General features: G+C 38.1%; 3 protein-coding genes across 9 annotated transcripts; 2 read left to right on the top strand and 1 right to left on the bottom strand.

Moving 5' to 3' along the window:
* Positions 1 to 4,054: 4,054 nt before the first annotated feature.
* LOC103840780 (putative nuclear RNA export factor SDE5) lies at positions 4,055 to 7,835 on the bottom strand. Of its 6 annotated transcripts, none has more exons than XM_033281417.1 (12): positions 7,139 to 7,835; positions 6,496 to 7,023; positions 6,368 to 6,393; positions 5,763 to 5,831; positions 5,598 to 5,665; positions 5,273 to 5,520; positions 5,090 to 5,172; positions 4,967 to 5,023; positions 4,824 to 4,892; positions 4,614 to 4,734; positions 4,475 to 4,536; positions 4,116 to 4,393 (listed from the first exon to the last, which is right to left on the bottom strand). In XM_033281417.1, the coding sequence occupies exons 2-12, from the start codon at positions 6,998 to 7,000 to the stop codon at positions 4,268 to 4,270; spliced, it is 1,434 nt and encodes a 477-aa protein (XP_033137308.1). In that variant the 5' UTR covers positions 7,001 to 7,023; positions 7,139 to 7,835; the 3' UTR covers positions 4,116 to 4,267. The 6 variants fall into 6 exon arrangements, with proteins under 6 accessions (XP_033137310.1, XP_033137308.1, XP_009115547.1 ...); XM_009117299.3 differs by having other exon boundaries at positions 4,614 to 4,738; positions 4,825 to 4,892; XM_009117314.3 differs by having other exon boundaries at positions 4,614 to 4,738; positions 4,825 to 4,892; positions 5,273 to 5,514.
* A 236-nt stretch (positions 7,836 to 8,071) lies between these two features.
* LOC103840769 (aspartate, glycine, lysine and serine-rich protein) lies at positions 8,072 to 9,549 on the top strand. The gene has a single exon (XM_018656955.2). It carries the CDS (start codon positions 8,111 to 8,113, stop codon positions 9,227 to 9,229), a length of 1,119 nt encoding a protein of 372 aa, XP_018512471.1. The 5' UTR covers positions 8,072 to 8,110; the 3' UTR covers positions 9,230 to 9,549.
* A 247-nt stretch (positions 9,550 to 9,796) lies between these two features.
* LOC103841435 (ultraviolet-B receptor UVR8) lies at positions 9,797 to 15,808 on the top strand. Of its 2 annotated transcripts, XM_033281424.1 has the most exons (6): positions 9,797 to 10,068; positions 10,198 to 10,580; positions 10,684 to 10,893; positions 10,962 to 11,441; positions 11,519 to 11,626; positions 11,775 to 15,808. In XM_033281424.1, the coding sequence occupies exons 2-6, from the start codon at positions 10,461 to 10,463 to the stop codon at positions 12,102 to 12,104; spliced, it is 1,248 nt and encodes a 415-aa protein (XP_033137315.1). In that variant the 5' UTR covers positions 9,797 to 10,068; positions 10,198 to 10,460; the 3' UTR covers positions 12,105 to 15,808. The 2 variants fall into 2 exon arrangements, with proteins under 2 accessions (XP_033137315.1, XP_009116224.3); XM_009117976.3 differs by having other exon boundaries at positions 9,797 to 10,580.
* Positions 15,809 to 16,944: the final 1,136 nt, after the last annotated feature.

The raw sequence follows: 16,944 nt of genomic DNA, 5'->3' as shown, positions 1-16,944 counted from the left end.
GCCCCTGAGAGGGTTGGCACAGCACTGCCTTTAGTCCCACACTTCTACATGCTTATTTGCATTTGCTTGTTCACAGGAGCTGACTCATGTCCGTGGAGTCGCCATTCTGATGACTTTTATCTCAGTTATAGCTATCCTCACTTCAGTTGCCATCATCCACCGTATGTATTCTCATGGCAACATCAGTCCTCAAGGTGACTACTAGCTTCTTAGTAGTGTAATAACTAGTTTGGCTTTTCCTAATGAAATGTCATGTTGTTGTTGTGTATGCTTATGATATTCTTCCAGGCAGCTGCTAAAGTAATAGGAGAAGTGCAAGCGCTGATTATATTCCGGCTATACCATACGCAATGCTCGCTATATTCTATATGTTCTGGCTATCGGCGGCTCTCCATCTATTCAGTTCTGGTCAGGTTGTTCAGAACAACTGCAACAACATAATCTCGTCTTAAAGAAAGTGATCTGTGACAGTTGTTGCGGTTACAGCATTCGTTACACTCCTCACATCACCATTGCTATATTCTTCCATCGATTTGGTTGTTACTGGGACACACAGTTCTTCAGTGAATCTTCTGCTACAGTGATTACTGGTTCTGTTGCTTCCTATTACTTGGCTTGAGAGGAAGCATCGCCAGAGATTCCTTTTCTTCCTGTGTTTGCCTCAATGAAGCGGCTTGCACGCTACAACCTAGGAGTCTGTTTGACTAGAAAATTTGCTAATTGCTAATATGTTAAGACATCATGCAATGCAAGTGATAATCATATACAAGAAAACAGAGACATGGATCACAAGTGGAGTAGTGTTTCAAAAAAAAAAAGTCACAAGTGGAGTTGGAACCACTTATCTAGGATTCCATCTCCTGCATCTTTCACTTTGATTAATAAATTATACACACACTTGATATGGTTTGAATTGTACTTTAGGGAATTAAATTTAGGAACAACAAAAGTATAATGCCTGCCGAGAGAAGCACAACTAACTACTCTCATTGCAGACTTACATATACTGATGACCAAAATAGTTTGCATATCAGCTTCATAAACTCTACGAGGATTTTTGATCTGTATAATATCGCTAAATATAATCAGAAGTAGAGGACATGTTTCCTCCACAATGATGGAAACTGGTGTCCTCTCCTCGTCTGACTGGAACCAAGAAAACAAAATTGGGAAGTAGAATCAAGATGATGCAGGACATCTAGATTTACTGCTACATATGCTTAAACAATGAGATTGTCATGTCGATTTGTTGCTTCTCTACATGTAATGCACACTTTTCGTTCCTAGCTAGAACTCATCCAAACTCCATAAGACATTACGAATTTCATTCGAAAGAGCCATGGACATCATTGTATTCTAAAGTACACTTTTAAAAAATACATTGTTAAATCATTAAATCAGACACAGAACGAGTGACTCTTCCCTTAATATGTTTCTACACAGGAGTTGTTACCACCTAACTAGTCGAATCGATGTGCTACACTGAAACGACCAATATTTTCACTAACTAATCGTTAATCATACACAAGAATGGACATACGGGAAGGAAAAGCTATGAACTTACTCATATTTTCTATAGAGTATCTGCAATACAAACAAAGCTCAATAAATTTGTTGATTTTGGTTGTACTTAACCCAATCTAAAAAACGTTGCCATCGTTCTGTGTAGTCAACATATATAATTGTCTTGAAGGACTCTCCAAGTTGTGATCTGGATCAGAAAATTAAAATTATTATTGGCTTTTAAAAAAATCATTGTTGTTGTCGAGTGTTGTACAATGTTTATTTAGTTAAAAAAAATCACTATATGCGCAGTTAGCTACATTTACTAACTGTTTCTTCTGTTTGACTAATGTATGTTCATCCTCATGTGAACATCAAGAGATCTTTCTATGGTTCCAAAAACTATTTCTTCTCAGTGTACATGCACAAGCTGTAGACTCTTGGATGAGTTCTTTTCGAGTCACTATTGTAGCAGGGTTGTGACAGTGGAGATAGAATGGATCTTATCTCTACTTTAGCGAATACAAAGTCTCCAGCTCTCGTAAAACCTTCAAAGGATAAGTAGAGAAGTGACTGAGCTGGTCTAGGATACTTTGAAAAGTTTCAATGAGGATTGAAGACCATACGTTCTTCTTCATGTCTTCTAGTACCACACAATGTAACTACCTCCACTACTTTGTAGAAAGCATACTCCAACCTTTTCATTCACATCAAACAAGCCTGATTTGAATAAGTACTGGCCAAATAGTGGTAGATGAGGAATTATAATCTCGGCATGAAGAGTATAATTCATGGCTCGTTTTTTCAAGCACTTTGGCTGATTCTATACATAATTATTGTGATACAAATTGTCATGAACCGTATGTGATATAACGTTTTTCCTTCTGGACTAAGGCCATCTTGTCTAATAATTTCAGAAAAATAAATGTAGGTGTTGCGACCTTTATAAGGTGACTTCGGAAACTAAATATTAATATCTTGCAAGGACATCAACAAACATATTAGACTTCAAAAACGAATTCTCTTTAAAATTAGAGGTAACAGATTGCATCAAGTTTACATTCCAAGGGAGTTTAGACCATTTATTTTTCTATATATTTTCTATATTTATACACAAACTTCTTTTATTGATGACTATCTCCTTGTCATATTTACCGAAGTAATGGTATCAAACTACATAACAATAGTAACACTACCAATAATTATAGTCAAGCAGCTCAGATCTATACTTCAACTCTAACCACATGTGTTTTTCTTGTACATAAAATATTTCATATATGATACATGGTCCTACAACACTATCAGACTCCTTCAAAATTCTAATTTTACCAAAGCAATCTTAATCTAGATTAGAAGAAGGAAGATAAGAGTCCAAACACGACACAAGTGGAGATTGTGAGACATATTGTCAGCTCAATGTACATAATTGTCGCCACACGATTACAATAGAAGCTACAATAAGAGAAAAGAAAGAGATGATCCACAAACCAAATTTTTATTCATCCTTCTAAACCTCTTCAATATCTTCTTTAATATGGGTTTTCCAAAGATATACACATATAGCGATGAGTTTCACTTTCTTATTAACAAGTTTATCTTGTAGATACCTCGAGAGAAAAAGAGCCGATTGAGATCATGGTTCTTTAACCATCTTGTGGATTAAGATCCGAAGAATTACCCATAAGACATGCTTTCGTTGGACTGACGTCTTGAGAATAAAGAATATCCAACTTCTTAGGATAAATTTAGAAACGAGTTCTGGTGGTTGAACATGAGTAGAATTATCACATGGTGATGATGAAGACACTCTTTCAATAATCTTGTTAGTGTTTTGGTTAAATTTTATTTGAGGTGGGGATAGTTATTAGATGTTTCTTCTATACAATTGAATCTGTTTTTGTCTTTCAGAATCATGAATCACTTATGTGAAACTCTGAATTTATAAGGATTGGAATATGAAAGTAGAACTTTTAAAGCATCGTTAGTGGTGAGAAACTCGGTTGAGTATCTCACAAATATATAGTAATATATTCAATATAGTTTGATTGTTTAGTTAAATTTTAAGTCATAAAAATAAAGAGACTAATGGTATGAGGCTAAGTGTAGAAGAGTATCTTAAATTTTATTGTAGAGACTAATATACTCATCTCATTCTTTTTTATTACTTTAATGTTGAAAAAATCATTGAGATATCTTCAATGAAGACTCTCTTAGATCTGAACTTTGAAACATATCATATAAGGAGGAATGCTTTCTTGAATTCTATAGTTTTTTTTTTCTTGAATTATATAGAATTAAAAGCAATGTAACTGTTCCTCAAGGTATTGTGATAAGAACTTGATTATTTTTTCAGCATAGGGTTCAATATAACTCAAAAACAGAACCATGACTTAGTGGCTGCGATGAGAAAATGCAGTATTGCATAAAACAGCCATCTCTGGTTTTGAGAGATCTAGTATTTAAAAACTGTTTGTTTGATGGTGCAGTGCCAAACCTATCTGATTCCGAATGGCAAACACAGGTTCTCAAGTCAGATATCCCAATGTTGGTAGAGTAATTTTGGCCACCTTTGTGTGGAGTGTGCCGTATGATTCACCCCAAAACATTATAAGCATATTGTAATAATGTCAGATGACTTGATAAACCAAAAAATTATATTTCTGCCAAATGCTTCTTTGCTTTTGTTACATACGAATATTGTTTGAAACATCATAGTCAAATTTTGTAGTGGAACTAAGCAAAAGGATATGAACCAATGGTGTTTTTATTTCTTGGCAAAACTCAATTTCTCAGGGTCAATCTCATCAATACGAATCATCAACACGAGGCCATCATCTTCTTTAGACCAGGCAATGGATTCACCCTCCAGCAGCTTTGCAATTGCAGTATGCTAAGAAAACAAAGTGAACCAACTCAACTCAAAGTTCGTTTTAGAGATGAAGAAGATATATGAGCTAAGATAGTTAGGTACCCTTCGTTTGCATTTGGAATCTTCCTTCTTGTCACCTAATTTGACTCTCAGGCATTTGATAGCTGGATCATAATCCATAAAACAGATTAGATTCGTTTATGCTAAAGACAAAAATGGTTTAGTGAGAGTGAAAACGTACATGGAATGCCAGTGAAGTTTTTAAGTTGGAGTTTGAGAAGACGAAGAGCTTCCCTTGGTTCAAGCTCATTCACATTCACTAATACTACCTCGTCTTCCTTATAAGTGGAACCATTGTCTTCTTCCCTATAACATAGTTTAGAAATTTTCTAAACACCTTTTCCATGTTACAGTACAAGATTGAAAAATAAATGGTTGCGAAATTAACCCACTTGACTTGAAGCATCTTTGCTATGGATTTGTCATCAGCTTCTCGAGCTTTTTGTCCAAAGAAGTGTCCCTATGTATTGTGAAAGATATCAAAATAAGACAAGAACGACAGAGAGATCACATTCAACCACAAAGTTCTTTTACCTTTTCCACTAGTCTCTGTGCTCGCTCGGTTTCTCCTTTGGAGAATGCTTCTACAGCCTGCCCATAAGAGAAAGAGGTTTTTTACTTATCACATGAAAATCCTTATAATCTCAAAATACTTACAGCTCCGTAGTATTCTTTCATCTCATGCAAATTCTCGTGCACTGCTTTGCGATGTGCCTTGTATTCATTTTCATCATCTTCATCTATCAAAATTAAAAAGTGAGAGACATAGAGATAGTTTAGCAAACTCTTGAGATTTAAACTCAAATAAACGTACATGTAAAGACTCTGACACGGTTTTACCTTGTTTAGATGTATGTGACGATTGTTTCACAGTGACAACTCCCTCTTGAAAAGGGTCTTCCAGAGGTTTAATAACAGGACGACCAGCAGCTCTTCCTCTCATTTCTCTAAATCGCCGAGTTAGTTTTGGCACTTCCTCATATCTTTCTGGACACGAGAACAAAGCTTCTAAAACCTCCTTTTCAAGACCCGAGTTGTCTTTGCCTCCTTCCTGTGAACCTGTTAAGTTTCTTGCTCCATCACTGCATCTTCACAGAGAAAAAGAGATCAAAACGTTTGCCAAGGGAAGGGTTTTGTACAAAGATTTGACAAGAAAAAAGCGTACCTCTGAGACTCTTCCACTTGGTTGCAGGAAGTGGATCCACTTGGTCTTTGAGGATCAACTTTTGACATCTTTAAGAAGAAACCAAGTAACCAACCAGAGTCAGATTTAGTAGAAAAACATTCAAAAACAACCACCAAAACTGAATGTCATATAGCAAAAACTCACAAGTTCATTTGAAATTCCAACATCAGCATGCTTCTTGGTATCAGTCAAGTCAAGTAGTTTCTCCGTACTCTGCAATATAATTAAAGAATATAGAGTGGATGATGCCAAAAGAAGAAGGTTAAACACACAAAGATCCAGTAGCAGGATCTACAAAATACTCACAGGAGCCATATGCTAAGAGCTATAGAGAGATAGCACTAACAATCAAGTGAACAAAATTAGAGGAGACAGTAGGAATGATTAGTCAACTCTATCTCACAATTCAGTCAGCAAATAGTATTAAAACACAAAAAAAGGATTGTCAAAGTAGCTCAAGGGTAATAATTATAAATAATTTTCCAAAGTAGCTCAAGGATAATAATTATAAATAATTTCCAAAGTAGCTCAAATAAAAAGTGATGCAACTATTAAGGTCACTGTTCATGTTAAAGGTGGTGGTCATCTTGATGAGCTTCAAATGTATGAGAGAATATAACAATATTTAGCCAAGAAAAGGTAAAACATATAATATATTTGTTTATATGATAAATACAAAGGAATGTGCAAAAGCAAATTAAAGAAACAAAAATACATTACTTATCTCAGAGCTAAGGGAACTGGCTTACCTTCTTCACATCATAGCCACATACGCCTGATAGTTTGTTGGACAAGCAGATAAGTTTTAGCATCATGAATACCATTAAAGAAGAAAAGGATGTGTAATCAAGGAAAGGAAGAAGAGAACTCTGCTTACCAAGAATCTGGTGAATGAGCTCAGGGCTAGCTTGAAAGCCTTCTCCAAGCATCTTAACAATAAACTCCTCAACCTCAGTTGGCGCCCTGCTTATGATGTTTGCCTCCTTGCTTTCTTCACACCACATCTCAGTTTCTGGTATATCCTTTGAGTCTATTTTCACCGGTTTACTCGCTTCTTGGCGAGGATTAGATACAGGTCTGGTTCTAACATACTCCTTACCAATAACACTTGAAACACTACCAACAGACACAGAACTCTTTTTTGGCCTCAATACTTTGGCTTTGGCATGAGTTGCTTCATTCTTTTCAACTTGGTCACTCTCAGTAGTCTTTTCAGTCATGGCAAAGAGAATCTCGCCAGCCACATCAACATTCTGACTAGCTTCGTGGTACGCAGCGGTTATGTCGTCTAGAGAGAAACGAGAACCAAAAGCTTCGAGAAGCACTTGCAAGCTTCTTGAATCTTGATCACTGTGTGAAGAAGAGCTTGCAATCATTGACATCTTCTCTCCTTTCTAAAATCACACTACAAAACAAATCGTTTATAGTTACTATAATGCTGAGTGAACAGTGTTCAAGTTTCAATCTTTGACTAGGAACTAAAAGCAGAACACGGGCTTGTAAAAGACAGGATTTTTAACTATAATGAAGCGGAGATAGACCAAAAGGAAATGCCTTTGCAGCAAATCAGAAATGCCAAAGAGTTTTCGCTTTGCCTAAAACGCCGGAGCCGTACAGAGGAGGAGGAGGAGGGAGGGAGGGCTATTCAATCGAGACTCTGAAATGGGTTTTTGGTTATCGAAAGGACCAAACTTGTTAAGTCTAACGGAGAAAGAAGGGGACAAGAGAGAGGATTTGCCAGCGATGACAAACAATTTTTCAGTTTAAGTAACGAGACATCATGGTCAGTGGTTGCATGAGGACTGAGGAGTGTCTAAAGGTTTTTTATATTGTATGTAGGTCCTTTATGTTTTGTTTATTGTTGACTAAGTCTCCAATAGTTTTACTCTTTATCAAAAGAAGCACTCTTTGTTTTGTATTTGACAAAACCTGAAACTGTTGTTCCTTTTTGATGTTTTCCAGTCATAAAGTTTGCGTTTTTACTGGTGATTAGAGAGGAGGTATTAGCTACAAGTGGTCAATGAGGATTCTATGGGGCTGTGCAACCGTTAATGTTGTTAGAGATTTGAATCTGTTTTCTCCACATCTCATCTTAGACATACCTTGTTTGTTAACCATATGACTGTTCAGGTTTATACAGAACAGTGCACATGCTTTGGCTGAAGGTTCTACCAACTTTTAGTCATATATAATAACATCATGTTCCAAAGATTTTGTGTGGATGGAGTACTTTCTTGTTGGGCAAATCATCTTAATAAATTTTCAAAACTTCAAGTTGGTAAACATACAATTTGTGTTATCCCAGAAAATCTCCTTAATATTCTTCATGCTAAGTTTGTGAATCCCTATATTTCTTGCGTATTTTCAGCAAAGGCACTTTGCGTTTAAGGGATGTGTTTTGTTTAAAGTAAAATCTAATATACTATAAAACCATGAGGTGGTTCTTTACTCGGGAATGTACAGCAGAATCAACTTATTTTCTAGAAAATAAAATGGCAAAGGGACACCAAGGCAAATGCTTTGGATTTGTCCTCTTACTATGTTTCTTCAGTTCAACTTTCGCACGCAGGATTCTTAAGGATCTAGACCATGTAGTGAAGCCTGGGAAGGTTAGTTTGAGGGAGCAAGATCATGGCTTGTTCAGTCTAGAACCTGACCACAAAGTCAAGCCTGGCCATAATCCGCAGTCCGCGTGGTGGGGTGAACCAGAAGAGCCTGAGGACAAGGTCAAGCCTGATCATAAACTGCAATCCATGTGGCGTGAGCTAGAAGAACCTGATCCTGAAAAAAAGCATGCTCATAAAGTAATGCCTGATTACAAAGAGAAGCTTAATGATGGTGGCAAAGAGAAGATTGATGACATAGAGAAGCCTGATCATATAGTAAAGCCTAATTACAAAGAGAAGCTTAATGACAAAGAGAAGATTGATGGCATAGAGAAGCCTGATCACACAGTTAAGCCTATGGGATATGGCTATGGCGTTGGTTATGGCAGTGGAGGCAGCGGCTTTGGAGAAGGAATAGGCTCTAGTGGAGGCAGTGGTTTTGGAGAAGGGATAGGCTCTAGTGGTGGCAGTGGTTTTGGAGAAGGAATTGGCTCTAGTGGAGGCAGTGGCTTTGGAGAAGGAATTGGCTATGGTGATGGTTCAGGTGTTGGCATTGGAGAAGGAAGAGGGTCAGGGTATGGCCAACCTAACTGCGGTCCTGTCAGGGGAGCCCCAGGTAGGGGATTTGGTGAAGGCATTGGACGAGGTAGTGGTTCAGGGGAAGGGATTGGTATCGGTAGAGGAGGAAGTGGCTCTACTGGTGTACCCAGTGTAGTTGTCCCTCCCATAACTGTACCAGGCACAACAATCCCTCCCATAACTGTGCCAGGCACCCACATTCCCGGTTTTACGATTCCGGGAGTGACGGTTCCTGGCTTTGGTACTGGTGGAGGATGCCAAACCGGTGGGTGCACCCCAAGCGTGCCATACTACCATCCACCTATATACCAACCACCAAACTGTCCCCATTGTCCTCCTTTCGTTTCAGGACAAGACAAACACATGTCAGATAAAGGGACCATGACCGAAGCTCTTGCACCCATGTCAAATGAGATGCACAACTAAACTTTGTGTCCATGGAGAACACAAAGTCTGACAATGAGATTAAAGTATATTTTGGTTTGGTAAAAGCTTCACGTTAAATTGAATAATCCAACTTTATCCCAAATAAAGTTCTGAATAAATTAAATGTGGCGAAGGAATAGTATTATGTAAAGAAGCAAGCAGGCAACTGGAACTGTATTTTGCATTTTCATGGATGTATCTTTGACAATGAGTTTTTAATAGGGCCAAGCTTGTATTATAGTGTGTTATTTTCTTAATTTTTAAAATAAAGAGTGATTATGGTGGTGGGCTTAATAGAAGGATGAACTGAGATTATACAATTATAAAAGACTTAAGTATAATATATATTGATATATAATTATAGAGATTCTTTCTAATTATAGTTAGGTTTTTATACATTAAAATTTTAAAATTATAAATGAATTATTTACTATGCTTAACATTTTTCAATAAAATTTAATTTAATAAACATAATCATTTAAATTTTATAATCTCTTTCATTATTAACTAATAAAACCAAAAAATGGTGGCAACTAAGTTACCAATTATTATAATAAATAAACACAGATTATGAAGAAAAGAAAAATTTAAAAGACAAAAACAGTGTCAAGGCAACGACCAAGCCTCTCAAAATATTCTGCGAACTCGACAGAGAGGAAGAATCGCCACAAAAGAAGAAAGCTTAAGAAGCAAGATATTGATTTCTCCCTAATTCTTTTTTTTTTATTCCTCTTCACACGTCTTCGCACCATTCTTCTTATATAAGAAAAAGAACTCTGGTTTACACTTTTGATTTCATTAGTGGCAAACTGATAAAGTCAAGAGCTTTTGCTTTCCAGGTTATCTGTCACCCATTTCACATTCCTCTTCCTCTTCTGCTCTTCTTGATTGTTTTTGGTATTCGATCGAAAGTTTCTTCCTTTTTTGGTTTTGTTGATTGCTTGCGTGTTCCTCTGTTTTGGGTTCAGGTGAATTTCGGTGGTCGCTTGAAACTCTGTTCTTTAAAAAAAAGGCTGAGAGGAACTGGTTGGTTTCCTTAGAGGATCTCCCTTCTCATTTGATCTTGGAGGTATTAACCTCTGGCCGGCTTAACGCTGTTGATCTACTTAGCCTTGAATTGACCTCTAAGGTTTTTGGAGGGAGCTCTGGATTGTTGTACCCTTTGAAGTTCAGATCACTAGCTGATTACGCTGCGTCTCGGCTTTGCTATGTGCATCCTGTGTACGCGGGAATGGGTTTGACTACTCAAAAGGAGCTATTTGCTAACTGTGAGGGGAACTGGAAGCGGCTTTTGAGGTTCTTGCAGTCTGTTGACCAGTCCTCAGATATGGTTCAAACCTCTGCAGGCAATGTATGGTCTCATTCTGTGAATAGGACTAGAGCTCTGAATGATTATTGGTTAGATTGATTTGGTTTGGAAGTCTCAGATGCATTTTCTTTGATTCTTTATGCAGATGCAAGTTACAACAGGGAGGTATCACACGTTGCTAATCAACAACTCAAAGGTCTACTCTTGTGGTTCAAGTTTGTCTGGTGTGCTTGCTCATGGCCCAGAAACTACTCAATGTGTGGCATTTACGCCTATAGAGTTCCCATTCTCTGCTAAAGTTGCTCAGGTCTCAGCCACACATAACCATTCTGCCTTCGTATTGCAATCTGGAGAGGTTGGTAGCTTCTGTTTTTATTGAAACCTGTCCACCATACTCACTCATCTCTTTGAAATCTGTTACAGGTTCTCACATGTGGGGATAACTCATCGCATTGCTGTGGTCACTTAGATACTAGCCGTCCAATTTTTAGGCCTAAGCTTGTTGAGGCTTTGAAAGGAACTCCTTGTAAGCAGGTTGCTGCGGGGCTGCACTTCTCTGTGTTTCTATCAAGGGAAGGGCGTGTGTTCACATGTGGATCAAACACACATGGACAGCTTGGTCATGGCGATACCTTGGACAGTCCAGTACCCAGAGCTGTTGAATTTTTCCAAAGCGTTGGCCCTGTGGTGCAAATTGCAACGGGACCGAGCTATGTGCTAGCTGTGACGCAGGATGGCTCGGTTTACTCCTTTGGCTCTGGTTCTACCTTCTGTCTTGGTCATGGGGAGCAGCAGGACGAGCACCAGCCGCGTGTTATTCAGGCTTTTAAGAGAAGAGGTGTTCATATACTTCGTGTCTCTGCAGGGGATGAACACGCAGTGGCACTTGATTCCAATGGACGTGTAAGTTCTTTGTTAGAAGAATCTTGTTTTGAGAAATTAGAAGAATCTTGTTTTGATTGTTCTTTTAAAACGCTTAGGTTTACACATGGGGTAAAGGTTACTGCGGTGCTCTAGGCCATGGAGACGAAAACGACAAGATCACTCCTCAAGTTTTGGTCAGTCTCAACAACTGCCTTGCTGTCCAGGTCAGACATTCTTTCTAATATGTTTTCTCAGGGAACTAATATGTGATCCGGTTTTAGATTCTGTTATTTCGTTTACTTCAGTGAGGTTTTGGTTCAATTTGTATCGGTTTCAGAAATGTTGTAGTCATGAGTCTGCTTTGGCTTGTAGGTGTGTGCAAGAAAGAGGAAGACGTTTGTATTAGTGGAAGGTGGAGTGTTGTATGGGTTTGGGTGGATGGGATTTGGAAGCCTAGGGTTCCCGGACAGGGGAGCTTCAGACAAAGTCCTGAGGCCAAGAGTGTTGGAGAGTCTGAAACAACACCGTGTCTCTCAAGTTAGCACCGGTTTGTACCACACCATTGTTGTCACTCAAGGTGGTCGCATATTTGGTTTTGGAGATAATGAAAGAGCGCAGCTTGGTCATGACTCACTGCGTACCTGCTTAGAGCCAACCGAGATTTTTCTCCATTGTGGTCATTCTTGTAGTCAAGTTTGTTGATCCTAAACGTAAATAAACAATTGTATGAACTGGATTGAGATTGGATTAACTGGTCAGTGTATTTTGTATGATTTTGTATCAGTTTGATTTTTTTGTTTTGTTTTTTGAGTCATGGGATTGTATCAAAGATATTTCGGGTTTTGTGGATCGTAAATACTTCTGGTGTGAATTAAGCTTGTTTTTATATACTTAATGATTATTCGAAAATAAGTTTTACCAAAATAATTGTAACGACCGTCACCCGGGTCTCTTTAACCGGTTTAGTTTGTCTAATTATTATTATTAAACCAAAGCCTTATTTTTAAGTTGTGCGTGTGTGTATTTAAAATGAATCAAAACCCTATCAATTTTATTTGGTCGAGAGTGGAGCCGCCTTATCATATGATCATCTTGTCCTTCTCTCTTTGGTATCTTCTTCTCCATGCACCATTTCTCATCTCCTCCCGAGCTCTCTTGCCTGTTAGTCTCTTCTGCTCCTTCATTATCATTCATGTGTTGGTGTGAAAGGAGAGATCATCTTTCTTGTGTTCGTGTGTTGACGTTGGAGGAGACGAGACGCGCCGTTCACCATCAATCACCACTGGATCCATTGTAGCTGATTCCTATGGAACTATCGTTGCTCTTGCTCTTGTTGGTGTCATGTAGCAGAGCTGAGACGTGGGGGAGAGACAAGCGATGTCGGCGTTGTCGCTTCTCATCATCATGACGCCGATCCACACCACCACTATACCAGCCGTGAACTAGTGGAGGAGTATGCCATTTTACCGGAGAGCCGCGGCGTGTCACCGGCGATAATACATCATGGAGTCTAAGATCCATAACCGTGGGCCTTGCTGTGAGGTTGAGTGATCTTTATCCACTTACTTGTGCAACAAGTACTCTTATGTTATAAACCTTAAATTAATTATATTTTAATTATGTCTTATTGTTTTGCCTATATTCTTTTCCGATCTGGTGTGTTGTTGGCGAGATCAAGATCCATGGCGAAACCTTAGCTTTCTTGGTGATCAAGTTATGTCATCGTTTTCCGATCTGATTCTAGTTCTAGATATTGGCTAAGGTGAGGGTTATTCTGTTTAATCCCGTGCTAGTTTAGTACTACCATTATGGAAAGTTTAGTTTCGAAACATGTTCCGTCTCTGTGAATCGAGTCTAACTAGAGTCTTGCTTGTTTTTATTTTATTCTTTGTCTAAACCGGAGATAGGAGATTAGATGATTCAACTGTTGATTGATTTGTTTGATGTTAAAAGACGGTTATATATAAGTATACATATAGTATGGATTGGTTAGCCGGATACAGGGAAGTACTTCTATATCGGCCTATTTGTGTGGAGATTACGGGGCGTACAGGGAAGCACTTCTGTACCACGTATGAGCTGCGGGAGTACAGGGAAGCACTTCTGTACTACGTGGCAATTGTTTGAGTTGAGATTGCGGGGCATACAGGGAAGCACTTCTGTACCACGCATGAGCTGCGGGAGTATAGGGAAGCACTTCTATACTACGTAGCATTGTGTATGAGGAGAATGTGGGAGTATAGGGAAGCACTTCTGTACTACACATACTTTTGGTATACATGAATATAAATATTTATATCCGTACGAGGAGAATGCGGGGTGCAAAGAATAGCTATGTACTATAAGCGCATTGGTTGTTATGTGTGGCACAATAGGTGTCGTGTTTGTTTCATGCTAGAGCTACGCCTACATAGTCGTAGTGCTATGTACTAAGTCAGTGGTTTGCGGTTTAACATCCCATACCTCACTGAGTGACTCCCCTGTTGCTCACCCCTCTTTCTTCCCCTTTCAGGTGAGACTGACGAGCATGAGTGATTGCTATCGGATAGGTGTTTTTGGGCGTTTATTTCTTTCTATTTCAAACTTGCGATTTTTATATTTTTATCGTATTTTCAGGATTTATTTCATTAGTTGGATTTATGACTATTTATCGAATTTATGGTATTTAAAGACTGTTTATGAGGATTAATAAATATAGATTTCAAGATTATTATTTATTATATAATTTTAGAGAGTTCGGGTATTACAATTTGGTATCAGAGCGGGGCTCCGTCCCGGCTCTGACCCGGTACGGCGATTTGTGGGACTCGGATTTCAACGGTTTTCAATGTTTCGGAATTGGGGTTAAAAAAAAAAAAAAATTGACACCAAGAAGTTCAGTATCATTCAGTTAGTTCCAGGGTTTCTGATTTTTTTTCTTTGCAGTAGAAGACCAAGTTTATCTTCATTTCCTTTGTTTCCCATCTCGTGTTATTCTTTCTTCATAGTCGTTGAAATCCTTTCCCAGTTCTCTTTAAGAATTCGGGACGAATTCTGATTAAGTGGGGAAGAATTGTAACGACCGTCACCCGGGTCTCTTTAACCGGTTTAGTTTGTCTAATTATTATTATTAAACCAAAGCCTTATTTTTAAGTTGTGCGTGTGTGTATTTAAAATGAATCAAAACCCTATCAATTTTATTTGGTCGAGAGTGGAGCCGCCTTATCATATGATCATCTTGTCCTTCTCTCTTTGGTATCTTCTTCTCCATGCACCATTTCTCATCTCCTCCCGAGCTCTCTTGCCTGTTAGTCTCTTCTGCTCCTTCATTATCATTCATGTGTTGGTGTGAAAGGAGAGATCATCTTTCTTGTGTTCGTGTGTTGACGTTGGAGGAGACGAGACGCGCCGTTCACCATCAATCACCACTGGATCCATTGTAGCTGATTCCTATGGAACTATCGTTGCTCTTGCTCTTGTTGGTGTCATGTAGCAGAGCTGAGACGTGGGGGAGAGACAAGCGATGTCGGCGTTGTCGCTTCTCATCATCATGACGCCGATCCACACCACCACTATACCAGCCGTGAACTAGTGGAGGAGTATGCCATTTTACCGGAGAGCCGCGGCGTGTCACCGGCGATAATACATCATGGAGTCTAAGATCCATAACCGTGGGCCTTGCTGTGAGGTTGAGTGATCTTTATCCACTTACTTGTGCAACAAGTACTCTTATGTTATAAACCTTAAATTAATTATATTTTAATTATGTCTTATTGTTTTGCCTATATTCTTTTCCGATCTGGTGTGTTGTTGGCGAGATCAAGATCCATGGCGAAACCTTAGCTTTCTTGGTGATCAAGTTATGTCATCGTTTTCCGATCTGATTCTAGTTCTAGATATTGGCTAAGGTGAGGGTTATTCTGTTTAATCCCGTGCTAGTTTAGTACTACCATTATGGAAAGTTTAGTTTCGAAACATGTTCCGTCTCTGTGAATCGAGTCTAACTAGAGTCTTGCTTGTTTTTATTTTATTCTTTGTCTAAACCGGAGATAGGAGATTAGATGATTCAACTGTTGATTGATTTGTTTGATGTTAAAAGACGGTTATATATAAGTATACATATAGTATGGATTGGTTAGCCGGATACAGGGAAGTACTTCTATATCGGCCTATTTGTGTGGAGATTACGGGGCGTACAGGGAAGCACTTCTGTACCACGTATGAGCTGCGGGAGTACAGGGAAGCACTTCTGTACTACGTGGCAATTGTTTGAGTTGAGATTGCGGGGCGTACAGGGAAGCACTTCTGTACCACGCATGAGCTGCGGGAGTATAGGGAAGCACTTCTATACTACGTAGCATTGTGTATGAGGAGAATGTGGGAGTATAGGGAAGCACTTCTGTACTACACATACTTTTGGTATACATGAATATAAATATTTATATCCGTACGAGGAGAATGCGGGGTGCAAAGAATAGCTATGTACTATAAGCGCATTGGTTGTTATGTGTGGCACAATAGGTGTCGTGTTTGTTTCATGCTAGAGCTACGCCTACATAGTCGTAGTGCTATGTACTAAGTCAGTGGTTTGCGGTTTAACATCCCATACCTCACTGAGTGACTCCCCTGTTGCTCACCCCTCTTTCTTCCCCTTTCAGGTGAGACTGACGAGCATGAGTGATTGCTATCGGATAGGTGTTTTTGGGCGTTTATTTCTTTCTATTTCAAACTTGCGATTTTTATATTTTTATCGTATTTTCAGGATTTATTTCATTAGTTGGATTTATGACTATTTATCGAATTTATGGTATTTAAAGACTGTTTATGAGGATTAATAAATATAGATTTCAAGATTATTATTTATTATATAATTTTAGAGAGTTCGGGTATTACAATAATATCTATATATATTGAATATATTGATACAAATAATTGAAATTAATTAATGTTCTCTATTGTGGCCGTTCTTGGGGTGGATCCAACTTTACCTTGTCATTTTCTTATATGATCTAGGATGCAATTAATTAAAATATCACATTAAATTAGGTTTATGTTTATGTTTATTACCATTGTCAATTAGTTTATGTTTTTCTTTCATAGTTATCAAATACTCCAACTAGTGACGTTTTTAGATAGAAACATTTTTTTTTCTAGAAAAAAGGAATATGAGATGAAAAAAAAAACAATATATTCCAACTAGTGACGTTTTAGATAATGCAAGGCTGCCAATAAACAAAAAATTCAAAAAACAATATATTCCAATATCATTTCTTGTGTCGGCCTATTCTAATATCATAAGATTCATAACATCAAGATTTGACACAAATATCAAATGATGCTATTAACAGAGATCGTATAATCATATATCCCAATCCTAATGGTACTTTTCAAACGTAGCACGTTAAGAGATCATATCATTACAAAGATAGCCTGTCTGATTAAACAATCTAAATAAATTGTTGGGTTTACAAGTTTATTTACTAGATTCTGAAAAAAAGACAGATGATTATAGAATAAATTAAGAAAAAGAAACGGATAAGAACACGTCGGACAGGTCAGAGAG

Source organism: Brassica rapa, chromosome A01 (assembly GCF_000309985.2).
Source record: "Brassica rapa cultivar Chiifu-401-42 chromosome A01, CAAS_Brap_v3.01, whole genome shotgun sequence".
NCBI lineage: Eukaryota > Viridiplantae > Streptophyta > Magnoliopsida > Brassicales > Brassicaceae > Brassica > Brassica rapa.
Note: the sequence above shows the minus strand (reverse complement) of the source record. Positions and strands in the feature narration are given on the sequence as shown.